At 34.7% G+C, this 14,434-nt stretch overlaps 1 protein-coding gene across 1 annotated transcript in view; it reads right to left on the reverse strand.

Moving 5' to 3' along the window:
- The window catches only part of LOC150084981 (ribosomal protein S6 kinase 2 beta-like), a 29,425-nt gene that overhangs the window by 10,144 nt on the left and 4,847 nt on the right, over positions 1 to 14,434 (reverse strand). Inside the window, exons 2-4 of the mRNA XM_090375680.1 lie at positions 13,226 to 13,341; positions 8,731 to 8,916; positions 3,308 to 3,381 (exon numbers count right to left, since the gene is read on the reverse strand). Coding sequence (XP_090231806.1) covers positions 3,308 to 3,381; positions 8,731 to 8,916; positions 13,226 to 13,341 — 376 coding nt within the window. The remainder of the gene's footprint in view (positions 1 to 3,307; positions 3,382 to 8,730; positions 8,917 to 13,225; positions 13,342 to 14,434) is intronic.

Raw genomic sequence — 14,434 nt, forward strand, 5'->3', positions numbered from 1 at the left:
TGCTTTACAACTGTTGCAAGCTTTGGTGTAGGCAGAAAATGAAACTGAAGAATTAGAAAACAAGCCAATTACGATATGCAACATTCTTCTCTTGGACAACCTTAAGACATTTATTGGAAAACCAAGGTTTAGATAAAGGACGAGATTTTAAAGTGGAGTGTGGGATAAGGGATTCCATTCCTGCAAGAATAATTTCACTGACACAATCTGAGCAAACGTTGACATCAGAAATTTTGAAACAGTAATCCGACCAAGGAAAAGAAGAAAAGTCTCGCAGGTCATCCCATTTTGCATTCTTGTAATGCCAAACAACACGTGGTTGGGAATAGCCATGAGATAAAGGTTCCATTGGAGAAGAGACAATCACCAAGTTGTGATCTGAAGTGCCTAAAGGACTCTCACTTCAACCGTGTACTTAGAAGGGTTGTTTGTGAGAAAAGAAATCAAGCGTATTGGCTGTATGATTAGGATTGTCCGGTATTCTTGTAGGTAAATGAACAATCTGTGCTAGGTCATTAGTAATTGCAAAAGCCTCAGCATCTCGACCTGCTGGGTCGGTGTGACTAGAAAACAGAAGCCAGCTGGAGTTGTGAACATTAAAATCACCAAGGAAAATTACTTCACTGTTAGGAAAGTTGGACTGGAGAAAGTCAAGTTGCAAAGAGAGGAAGTCAAAGAGCTCCAAGTGATTAGTGGAGTTGGGAGAACGGTAGAGAACAGATGAATTTGACACAATGAGGTAGAGAGATTTTAAGCCAGAGAAGATCAAAGAGAGGAGATTCCAAATTGCCAAGTCTCTGACAGGGAATATCAGAACGGACATATGCGCAAGTACCACCTTTGAGGCGAAAGGAATCATACAACGAATAATTTGGGCATCTGAGATGAGCAGTAGATGAATCAACCGATAACTGAGATTCTGTCAGAAAAAGTACATGGGGTTTGGCAGACTGCAAGTGGAAATGGATATCGTTGAGATTAGAATTGAGACCACTTATATTTGTGAAATGAATTAGGAAGTCCTTGAATTAGGAATACAATTTGATGAACAATTCTTGACAAATAAACTGCAAATCCACGTCTTTCATTGGAAAATAAATTGCATGTTTGCACTTATTCTATTACAACAAAACCTGTTTTTCTTAGGTGCTACTTGTATTTATGCTATTTGCATACTTGCTACATATATAGAGGCAATGTTTCAAATACCTACAATTCCATAACTGTAGAGAAACAGACCCATATTGATATAACATTGTTCACTTGGAATGACCTCAAGAACTGTCATCTGGTGGTTATGAAAATTATTAATATATCTACAAAGAATAGTTTTAAGTAGGTTAATTGTTAATGTAATTAAATACTAAAGAATTATAAATTAGTACAAAACAGGTATTTCAATTAATATACAGTGTTCTTTAATTTAAAGTGGTTAAAACTTAAATTCTGTTTACTGCAAAAAAAAAAAAAAAACTCCATTGCAATTAACTGACAGATTACTGTTAAGATCTGAAGTTAAGATGAGTTTTACACAAATTTCTGGAATGTGTACATCTATAAAGTGCAGTGGGAGGATATACGTGTCCATATTGGATTTGCCACTATCAACACATGGAGAGGTTTGGTTTTGAATCCCATCACAGAATACAGTGTTTCTAAAGGCGTCTCCGATCAGGTTGTAATTAGCCCATCTCAAGTAGGGAAGTAATTCTTTCCCCTACAAGCATTCCAGGTTCTTCAACATTAAATTAATATTTGTACACACTTTTATAACACAATGGTGCAATATTGTCTAAGTCATTAATCCACACTAAAATTCGCACTTAAGTTGAATTATTAATGAATCCAAACAATTTTATATAAGCCCAAGAGTGCCCAACACATTCCTCATATCTAAATTTGGAGTTATTGACTTCTATAAATTATTGCATGCACAAGATATCCATGTTTGTGTATTGTTAAATGGAGCCATTAGTCCCATTCTTTAAGTGGAAAGAGATCTTTGGAAAGAGACTGGATACATTTAACAATACACAAACATGGATATCTTGTGCATGCAATAATTTATAGAAGTCAATCTACTAAAAACCAAATGTCCATGTCATAACAGTTGTTCCACAACATGGGAGGTCATCAGGAGGACAAAACAGTCATTATCTCTTAGTTTCCATTTATTGAAAAAAAAAAAAAAAAAAACTAACTATGGTAAGATGCAAGTGGTACTATCATTAGTAATTTTTTGGAACAATGGCACACAAATTTTTATGGTTTTGCTGTGTATTATTATTTCTGCAACATGCATGGTCGACAAACTAAAGCCTGATGCAAATGTTATTAATTTTCTGAACTTCAGGAAATAGATTCTTGAAAATTGATTTCCATATACTTCTGCAAGTATCTTATTGTGCACATATGTATATTACACACATGAGTGATCCTTGTAATAAATTCTTATCACAATAGTTCAGAGGCCTTTCCAACTAACAATATTTGTTGAAAGTCAATATAGCAATTATGCCAAAACAGACATGTACTGCCACTAATTTCATATTTCTTAATATTAAATTAAATATTACTGGTGTTAATAGTTGTGAATGATGCAAGGAAGCCTTAAATTTATTCAAACTACCACTTCCACAACAATAGATGGAATTTTTGCAACAATCAGTTATCTGGACAAAAGTAAATATTCATACACATTCTACAACTATCCTTTCAATTTATGTACTGTTATGTCTTGCCCAAGAAAGAACAAGTCTGAAACACTTCAACCATGTCTCCTTGCAAGTGCATAGGTTCCATATGCTGCAAATTTTGAAACTGAAGGCTTCCTTGGTAAGAGTATCCTTTTGTGCCTTAAACAATCTTATCACTGTTTTCTACACCTGTTCCACATCCTTCCTAAAATGATGTCTTCCAGACCTTTATGAAGTTCTGAAAGTGCATCCTAACCATTGCCTTACGTGGCATGACAAATCACCTTATCAGGTCTGACTGGTGTTACATTAGTATACCCTGATTTATATGAACATTTTTAAATGGGAATTTGTATTAGTGGGAAATGATGTTTATACAACAGGATAATCACCTTATCCCCACTAGCAAAAAGCAGCATGATCTGTCTCATCTGCAGACTCACAATAAACTTTATGCCTTCATTAACATTGTAAATAAATGAAAACAATGAAGGGCCCAAAAATGAACCAGCAATATTGATCTCATAATTTTTTATTTATGTAAAAATCCAGGACAAGGATTATCTATCGAGCTTTATCATATACTATTACTGTAGATTATAAAGACTTACTGTAGGCTATTAAATGGGTGCTCTTTCGCCAGAAGCTCATATGCTATGATGCCATAGCTCCACCAATCAGCATCCTAGGAGAAAAAGACCAGAAATTACCAAATTTTAATACAAATCAAGATAAATATAATTAATTATATCACTCAGGATGCACCTTAAAACCAAAACTCACCACTTTCAATATAAATGAGTTCAAAATATCTGTTCAAGATCAGACACATTACCATTAATTATTCCTGAGAAATTAACCATAAACACTACAAAGTGTAAAATTCATTTAAAATTTTAATAATATTTTAGTTTTGGCATACATCTCCAAATAGATGAACTTGAACAGACTTTTAAATGTATTAATACATAATTTACTCAATATGAAAAAATAGACAATTGTAGAGAAATTCAATATATTTCTCTAAAGCATATTAATGTTGCACAAGCATCATGAGAGAGAGATTGATGAGTCATCTACCACCTAGGTAGATCCCTGTCAGAGACTTGGCAATTTGGAATCTCCTCTCTTTGATCTTCTCTGGCTTAAAATCTCTACCTCATTGTGTCAAATTCATCTGTTGTCTCTACCGTTCTCCCAACTCCACTAATCACTTGGAGCTCTTTGACTTCCTCTCTTTGCAACTTTACTTCCTCCAGTCCAACTTCCCTAACAGTGAGGTAATTTTCCTTGGTGATTTTAATGTACACAACTCCAGCTGGCTTCCATTTTCTAGTCACACTGACCCAGCTGGTCGAGATGCTGAGGCTTTTGCAATTACTAATGACCTTGCACAGATTGTTCATTTACTTACAAGAATACCGGACAATCCTAATCATACAGCCAATACACTTGATCTTTTTCTCACAAACAACCCTTCTAAATACATGGTCGAAGTGAGAGGTCCTTTAGACACTTCAGATCACAACTTGGTGATTGTCTCTTCTCCAATGGAACCTTTATCTCATGGCTATTCCCAACCTTGTGTTGTTTGGCATTACAAGAATGCAAAATGGGATGACCTGCAAGATTTCTTTTCTTCTTTTCCTTGGTCGGATTACTGTTTCAAAATTTCTGATGTCAACGTTTGCTCAGATTGTGTCAGTGAAATTATTCTTGCAGGAATGGAATCCTCTATCCTACACCCCACTTTAAAATCTCATCCTTTATCTAAACCTTGGTTTTCCAATAAATGTGCTAAGGCTGTTCAAGAGAAGAATGTTGCATATCGTAATTGGCTTATTTCTAATTCTTCAGTTTCATTTTCTGTCTACACCAAAGCTCAAAACAATTGTAAAGCCATTATTAATCAGTCCAAACTAGTTTGAACAGGCTAAGAGTAGAAAACTTGCTTCTTGCCCTAATGGTAGCCGAGCATTCTGGTCTCTTGCCAAAGCTATTGGCCGCAACTTTTGCCCATCTCTGCTCCCACCTCTGTCCAAACCAGATGGTTCTTTTGTCACTTCAGCCAAGGATAAAGTTGACTTGCTAGAATCCCATTTTTCTTCCAACTCATGTATTAATGATCTTGGCAAAACACCTCCCACATTTCACAACACGCTCCATTGAATGCCTCCTGTGGTCTTCTGTCAAAAGAATGTTAGAAGGATTTTGACGAATCTTGATTCTAAGAAGCTCCAGGTCCCAATGGTATTTCTACACTTGTTCTCAAAACCTGTGCTCCTGAACTTCCTCCTATTCTTTGCCGCCTTTTTTCACTTTCTTATTCCAAAGGTGTTTTTCCTTCTGCTTGGAAATTTGCTCATATCCAGCCAATTCCTAAAAAGGGTGACAAATCCCTCTCATCCAATTATTGTCCCATTGCAATTACTGCTACTCTTTCTAAAGTAATGGAGAAATCGATTAACCGCCAACTCTTAAACTACCTAGAAACCTTCCGTCTGATCAACGATCGCCAGTATGGATTCCGTCAGTGTCAATCCACTGGTGATATTCTGGCTTATGGTACCCATTTATGGACTGATTCAATGGAAAGGTTCGGTGAAACACAAATAGTTGCTCTTGACATCTCAAAGGCTTTCGATCGTGTTTGGCATAAAGGTCTTCTAAATAAGCTTCCATATTATGGTTTGCCAACTGTTTTTAGTAATTGGTTATCCAGTTTTCTCTCTGATCACTCACTGAGGGTGATGGTAGATGGCTCTCTGTCTTCTAACTTCTCCACTAATGCCAGTGTCCTCCAAGGTTCAGTACTTTCCCCCACTCTTTTCTTTCCTCTTGTATATTAATGACCTTCCATTGACTGGAAATCCTATCCATAGTTTTGCCGATGATAGCACATTGCATTCCACTTTCCATTTTGATAATCCTTGTCCTGCTCAATCAGCTTCAACTTCTCGAAAATCTGCTACCAATTCCTTAAATGCCGATTTTCAGGTAATTCTCCAGTGGGGCAAAGACAACTTAGTTGATTTCAACCCTTCTAAAACTCAGTCTTGTCTTATATCTCGCAAAAAGGATTCTTCTAGTCCTATGCTTATCTTTAGTGACACTCCGATTTCTAGGCAAAATGATATATCTCTTTTGGGGATTACCCTGACTTCTAATCTCTCTTGGCACAAGCACATTACAAATATTGCTTTCTCTGCATCTAAAAAACTTGGTTTTCTCTATCGCTCTCGGCATTACTTTTCTTCCAAACAGCTGCTCACTCTGTATAAATCACAAATTCGCCCTGCCATGGAATATTGTTCCCACATCTGGGGTGGTGCCCCCAAAACCTCTCAGGCTTCTTGATTCCAATCAGAAGAGGGCAGTTAGGTTAATTAATGATTCATCTCTAACAGAGTCTCTCCACTCGCTGTCTCATAGACGTACTGTTTCTGCTGCATGCCTCTTCTACAGATACTTCCATGGGAACTGTTGTTCTGAAATGGCTTCTATAATTCCCGCTCTCTTTCAAAACAGTCCGAACACGTGCCGCCACCTGCCAACACCCATTTACTGTCCAACTTCAAACCCACAGAACCAACTTTTCATCTTCCTCGTTTATTCATTCCACTGCCATTTTCTGGAACAACCTTCCTTCATACGTATTTCCTGAAAATTACAGTCTACAGAAGTTAAAGTCCAATGTCAACAAATATCTTCTTTCATCTTCTCAACCTCTAACCCAAGCACGGTACTAAGTACTATAGGTTCTAATACCTCTCTTGTTTGGGGTTTACATAAAAAAAAAAAAAAATTGGTTAGGACATTACAACTGTTCAATTTGAACTTGCAGGCATATGATTTTTTTTTTTGTTCCTTTCATGTTTTCACTTTGATGCAGTTACTTGATAAAGTAACTGCATCAAAGTAACTTGATAAAGTAACTGCATCATAAATTTTGATTCTGTACAGAATTCTTGGCAAAGTACACATTAAAGTAAAATTCAAAAGGTGCCAGTACTCCAAGCAAATTTTTTATTTATTTATTAGAGTTCCATTTAATGTTATTATGACATTTCCAATTAGTTGGATATGGGTCTTTAAAATTAAAGAAGCTATTCACAAGTTAAGGCAGAATTCAGACTTGAATTTCAGCATGGACAAATTTAAAATAATCCTACTAAAATGCATAATAAAACCTCATCATTGGTTGGGGGAATAGTAGCAACTCTGAAATACAGGCAGTTCCCGTTTTACAAGTTTTTTTTTTTTTTCATTTTCAAAGTATCAACAAAATCGAAAATATATGATCATTAATTGCAAAAAATGATGTTCAGCATTCATAAATACTGAATTACAAGCCACGTGCGTAGCTACCTCAGAAGTTGAAGTTCTCTACATAACTCTCTAAAAGAGTTATGTTTATTGTGTAAATTGTATTAGTTACCAATTCAAATTATTAAGATGCACTACACTTTCTTAGTGTTTTTTTTTTTTTTTTTTTTTTTTGTAAACCTCAAACAAGAGAGGTATTAGAACCTATAGTACTTAGTACCATGCTTGGGTTGGAGGTTGAGAAGATATTTGTTGACATTGGACTTGAACTTCTGTAGACTAATTTTCAGGAAATACGTATGAAGGAAGGTTGTTCCAGAAAACGGCAGTTGAGTGAATAAAAGAGGAAGATGAAAAGTTGGTTCTGTGAGTTTGGAGTTGGACAGTAAATGGATGTTGGCGGCACGTGTTTGGACTGTTTTGAAAGAGCAGAAATTATAGAAGCCAATTCAGAAGAACAGTGCCCATGGAAGTATCTGTAGAAGAGGCATGCAGCAGAAACAGTACATCTATGAGACAGCGAGTGGAGAGACTTTGTTAAAGATGAATCATTAATTAACCTAACTGCCTTCTTCTGAATGAAATCAAGAAGCCTGAGAGAGGTTTTGGGGGGCACCACCCCAGATGTGGGAACAATCTTCCAATGCAGGGCGGATTTGCGATTTATACAGAGTTATTGTACGTTCTGTTATAAGAACCAAATTTGAACAGCTTTGTGACAAATGGGTAGTAAAGTTCATGTTATCGTATTTGCAAAAATACCAATAGCTGGAATTGTGGTTTTTTTTTTTACATTATTATGGTGAAGTGTTTCCCCATTTACTGAAATCTTCAGTCTTATAAAAAAGAAATTTTCAGAATCTTCTCTTCATTCCTTTTTAAGTTTCGTAAACTTGTTACTCCACACAAATAGTGTTGCAATTTGTGCGTTCCGTTAAAAAATGTATATGCATGCTATTGAAATTTATGAAGAAAATCTTGGAAACAAATGCCTCTTGAAGCATTTCTGAAGAAGACTCCTTGTGCAACAAACCAATGAGTGGCAAGCCAATAATGAGTGTGCATTTGGTCAATGATGAAGAATAAACATTCTTCAAAATTTGTAAGTCATAAATAATTTCTTTATTAAAATTTGCTTGATTTTACAGGCTACGTTTTAATTTCTTTGGATAAATCAATCATTGTTTAAACAAACTAATTAACTAACTAAATTCATTGTTGAGAATGTGAACCCTATTTTTATCATTAGGTCTATGGGATATAAATTCCTGCTTTACAAGTTTGCTTTATGAGCGCATGCTAGGAACGAATTAACTCAAAGTCGGGAACTACCTGTACATTGCATTTCAAATTAATCTGAAATTTAATTATTGAAGATACTGTATTAGGAATGAAACATATTCCCTGTGGTTATGATTAAACTTTAACATATTAATTGAAGACTGTATGATAGGCAAGATAATTTCATTCCCCTTCCAAAGCTTATAATTACATTCTCTCATATCATGATATAATATATTTTCTCTATATAAATAGAGAAGTCACTGTGTTAAAAAAAGCCCATTAAGAAGAGAGAATCACTAATAATGACCTGTATTAACTTTAAAAATTAAATTCTCACATTTACCTAATTTATCACTGAACAAAAAACTGTAAACAAAGTTTAAATATACTGTTAAAAAAGTTAAATCAAAGCAAATGAACTTACATAGCTGTAATAGTTCCTTGTCACTACTTCTGGAGACATGTAAGCTCTAGTTCCACAAAATTCATTTGTAATATGTGGCTCATGATCACTAAATTGCTTACACAAACCGAAGTCTGCAAGAATAATGTGGCCACTCTCACGGACGAATATATTATCTGGTTTTATATCCCTGTGGATAATGTAAAGCTGCAAAAATATAAAGAAATATAAATTAAACAACAATAAATAATCCAATTGAATTAAATAATCCAATAAATAACAAGATCACAACCGTAATGAGCAAAAAGCCATAATTATTTCAATTTAAGCATATTCCCATACAATCACTGTTATAACTAACGTACTACACTGATATACCGAACAAATTGTTAACTCTGCAAACATTCTTAATTGCTCAGGTAGTTGGAAAAACCCAACTCTTGAAATAGAGGAAAATGAAAAGGGAATCTTAGCTTTATGGAATTAGCAGCCCTTTTATGACCTTCTCCTTTTGGGGGAGAGATGTTATACAATAGTGCATTGGCATTCCACTTGTTGCATTACCCTATTTACAGATTGTGTTGTATTCACTGAACCATAAATTTATTTTGGGACTTCCAAGAAGTTTGTATGCATTTTGGGACTTTAATTTTGTATGCGGATCACTAGAAACTAACTAACCCTTTCTTTGGAAACATGTCTACTAACAAAAGAAAGTCTCTCAATTCGCAAAAAAGTCAAAATTATTCACGAGTTAGAATGTGGTGCAAAAAATGTTGAAGCATGTAAAAAGTTTTGTCCTCTTCAAGTGTATCAACATTGTGGAAGAATAAAGATGTTTACATATCAGCACTGGAAAAGAACATAGCTAAAAAAAAACCAATTTAGAATATGCGAGGTTACAAACGTTGATGAAGCAGTGCTTCAATGGTTCGCTGCACAAAGTGCTGGATTTTCAATATACAGTCCGATCTTGAAGGCTCAAGCGAAAAAATTTGCTAAATAATTTGGATGTGACGATATTCTGTGTAACAATGGTTGGCTGGATTGATTTAAAAACTGACATATCATTTATGCAAAAATTAGTGAAAAATCTCAATCTGCAGATCCAATAATGGCAAATGAATGGATTAACTGTGTTTGGGCAGAAATCAGGAAAGATTACAATGATGAAGACATCTACGACAGTTGTGCTACTGCAATAGGATCTAGAAAATTTGGGCAGATGGGCTGAGAAGTGGCAACTAAAGTTTAACATTGACAAATGTTAAGTACTGCATATGGGTAGAAGTAACCCTAGAGAAACATTCTGTGTGTTACTACAGTTAGGGTGGTAGAAAATGAAAGACACCTGGGAGTGATTGTGCAGTCAGATATGAAGTTTTCTGAACAATGCATCTGTTTGCAATGGTCAGACCACACATTGAATATAGGTATGGAGACCTCAATTTAGGAAGGATGTAAAGTTGCTTGAGCATGTACAGAGAAGGGGTTCTCTTACCAAGAAAGGCTAAAGTTCTGCAAATTGCAGTGGCTGCATGCTGAATCCTGATAGGATTCTTCTGCTTGCTCAGAATACGAACCTGAGAGAACAAATTCAAATTGAGGAAAGACAGTTGTAGAATAGATGTGGAAATTTGCCTTTAGCCAGCGGGTGGTTAATTGCTAGAACAAACTTCCACTGTCATTGATAGCTTAGATAAATTCAAGGAGGAACTGGAGAAACTTTTAGAGGGAATGGTTGTGTGAATTGTCTTTTTTATTTGGCTGATGCTACATAAGTTCATACACTTGCATCACATGCCTCTATTACTACTACAATGCTAACGAAACAGGACTTTTTTTTTTTTTTTTTTAAATAATTTAACACCTGGCAATGCATTTAAATTCATTCAAAGGGGAAAAATGTGTTGGTGGAAAAAAAAATCCAAGGCTTGTATGTGCAAATATAACAGGAACTGATAAAAAACCTGTGTTAAAACGTAAGGAAACTTGTGGATTACACTGCAAACAAGAAAGCTTGTATGACTTAGAGCTCTTCAAAAAGAGCTATTTTGTTAGTTGACATATCCTCCAGATTCAAAATTTATCCAACATTAAGCTAGGGTTCCTGTTCCAACATTAAGCTAGTGTCCCAATGTGTCGTCAGTTTCACAACCAATGAACATAGGTGTATTCAAGAGTTTGAAAGGATTTTATAAAAGATTTCTAGTTCTACATCTGATCAGTCAAAAAGAACAGAAACTTACCAAGTCTATATTGATATTGGTTTTTTTTTTTTTTTTTTTTTTGTTGTTGTTGTTAGCACATCAGCTTCTGTGGCCATAATGCACCTCCCAAAGTTTTTGCATTATACTGTGATCCAAGCTTGAGGTGGGATTCGAATCCGCGATATTGATATTGGATGCTATAAATTTATTGAATGATGCGTGGAACAACGTTACTCAGACAATCATTGAATTGTTGATATGACTGTCGAAATTAAATTCAAATCGAATTTAAGAAATCAAGATTAAATTCAAATTAAATTTCAATTGTGGATGAAGGTGGAAATGAAGAAAACAACTTACCATTATCTCAATGGTTGCTACATAACAACATTGTAGGTTTTAATAAAGATAACATCGATGAATTTGTAAGAGTCAATGACAACTTATTAAGTAGTGGTCTTCCTATAGAGTTACATTGTAATTGCTATGCTCAACAAAGACCGTACCAACAATTATATGATGACAATTGAAAGTGAATCAAAATCAGTGCCAACAATCTCAAGATACAATGGACACTTTAGTCAATGCTTTTGAAGGAACTCGGGAAGGTAACAAGACTTAACACATTGAGTGTTTTAAGGGGAACCTTAAGAAATATCAAAGTGAAATCTTTAAAACAAAAAGGTCAATTTTAAGATTCATAAATAAAGACTAATTAAAATCTTGATTATTAAAGAATTTTTTTAATTACAGAAAAATAAACTGTTTAGTATTTAAGTGTATGGTTTTAAAATTACAGACAAATAAATTGTTTAAATGTTAAGAGTATTGTAGTTTATACAAGCATTAATACAAATAATATGTAGGTATATATTTATATTTTTCTCTATCTTTTTATCGAGAATTAAAAAAAAAAAAAAAAAAATAGCAGGTAGACTTAACTCATCACTGATATAAAGTGTTTGTTTAACAGCCCAAGGGGTTTTTCCATCTGTATCACTGATATAGCGAGTAACATTTGTAACGAGGAATTTGTCAGTCTCTTGATGCTCATTATAACTAAGTTAGACTGTAATATTAAAGCTTTAATGTAATGTTCAAATAGAATGCAACACTTAAGACTGCTGATAACCTATTAATATTAAGGGATTAACTTTTTTTTTAAAAGTTAAGTTTCAATAATTAATGATCTACTGTGAAAAAAAAAAAAGACATTTCCTTTGTGTTAAAACAAAATCTGTTTGGTGTACACCAAAACCACTACACTTACTAAGCAATATTGTTATCCTATTTCATTCTTATACTCTCCACCACCAATAAGAGTGGTGATCCAGCTGCTTCTTAAATTTCAGACCATCAATTTCAACTACCCAAAAAAAAAAAAGATTACTGTAATGGTCATCAGCACACTGATTCAAACTTCCTGAGGTCCATTCTATAGTAGTGGACTTAATTCTGGACACTGTTTTTATTCCAGAGTTAAACTTTCTAATGACTTCTCAGTTGTTGCAAATTTTATATCTGAGAGATACTATTTGTAGTGTTGATACACCATATACACGGTGTATCAAAACATGAGACCCACATCAGAGATGGATTTAGGACCTAAAACAATAAAAAAAAAATTCATAAACACAAGCATGATTGTGCCTTGTTTCTGTGTTCCAGCAACTGTATTTACAGGAAATGCTCAAAGCAACCACCGTGCACATGAATACAAGCCTGCAAACATCTTATCATAGACCATATCACCTGCTCAAAAGTTCCAGTTATCCATCAAGTTTGCTGGCAGACTTATTCCACATGTTGCTGTAGCATTTCAATGTATCAATTGGTGTTGAATAAATAATGGATTTCATATTCTACAAGTAAAGAGTGGACTCAGGTACAGGTAGCATGCAGGACAGGCAATAGATTATTCAAAAAAGTTTATAGCAACACTGCTAAAATGAATTTTCTTCAGCACATTGATGAGCATTGTGAAAATTGGCAACACCATTGTTACTAAATCCAGCTTCATCTGTAAACAATACAGTGGATAGTGGTGATCAAGAGAACACATATGCAGAAACAAATAAGCTTTGTCATGGTGGCTGCATATGATTCTACTCTGACCTCCCATTTTGGTATTACCATTTTTTCAGTTCAGTAATTCAACACTTCCAAAGATTTTCTGCCAGAGTTTTTCCCTTAAATCCAAAAACTTCTCTTTACTGCATAGGGTGAAGATCAAACATTGTTACATAATATAGTACAAATGCCAACAAGTTAAAGTACAAAAATTATTCTATTTTAAAATAATTTACCTGGTGAAGCTCTTGGATGGCTATAAGAAGTTCTGCAAGATAAAGCTTTACAGTGTTTTCACTGATTGGCTCAGATATTGGAAGGTACTCCCATAACGAACCATATGGAGCAAATTCTAAAAACAAAAAAAAAAGCTGATTGCAGATTTGTGAAATATTGTTAGAAATTTTTATAATATGTTAAAATTGCTGTTAGGTTTTAGTCACATTAATAACTTTATCATATTGCAATATTATCTCTTATATCTATACAAGTGCATTGTTGTCATACTAAAAAATCCAGAATAATTCACAAGAATCTAATCCTTCTGCCTGAGACTGGCTAACTACAACCTCAATTTAAGATGAATTCAGAAATTCCTCCAGTTATCAATTGGAACCAAACCCAATCTGCCCAAAACACAGATGGGGGTTGGCTGAGCTTGCAGCCTTTATCTTATTAAGAAGCTAAAGTTATTTTGTGTTATTAAAGCAAAAGCCTCACTTCTTTATAAAGTTTGCCATACTACTTCCAGAATTCAAAGAAAGGCTTCAGTTCTGCAAATTGCAGTGTCTGGAGACTAGGCACCTGCAAGGTGATCTCATTCAGATTAAGACTTTGAATGGATTCAGCAAGATCAATGCTGTCGGCATTCTTCCTTTTGCTCAGATTACACACAAGAGGACAAAAATTCAAACTCAAGAAGGATGGTTGCAGGATGTGGGGAGGTTAGTCTTCAGTCAGCAAACGGTTGATTGTTGCAATAAACTTGCATCTGTTGTGGAGGTGAGTAGTTCGAATAAATTCAAGGAAGAACGAGGCAAACTATTGAAGGGAATGAACATGTGATGTGGGAAGGTTTTTTCGGATGCTTTATAAGCTTGCTTTCTTACAAGAAGTTGCAAATCAGAAGTTGAAAGATTAAGAAATCTAGCTTTAGTTAAAGTGCTACTGTTCAATTTTTTTTTTACAGCACCAGAAGGTACCACAAAAATATTGGTCTTCCTATGTTTCTTCTATATTAATATACAGAGTACAATCACCATGAACCATCCCAATTCAGGATTAATATCATGGTCTCGGCTGAGCTTATTTTTCATTTAATCCTAGTCCATATATTTCGATAAGCACTAGGATTAGTAATAGCAGTATGGTGCAAGGAAGCCTTGGGCTTCCTTGCACCATACATTCTAATGACTCTGCACATAGACAACCTATGTGCTTCTCTC

This window comes from Mastigoproctus giganteus, chromosome 6, assembly GCF_048544385.1.
Source record: "Mastigoproctus giganteus isolate SK-2022 chromosome 6, ASM4854438v1, whole genome shotgun sequence".
In the NCBI taxonomy this organism is placed as follows: domain Eukaryota; kingdom Metazoa; phylum Arthropoda; class Arachnida; order Uropygi; family Thelyphonidae; genus Mastigoproctus; species Mastigoproctus giganteus.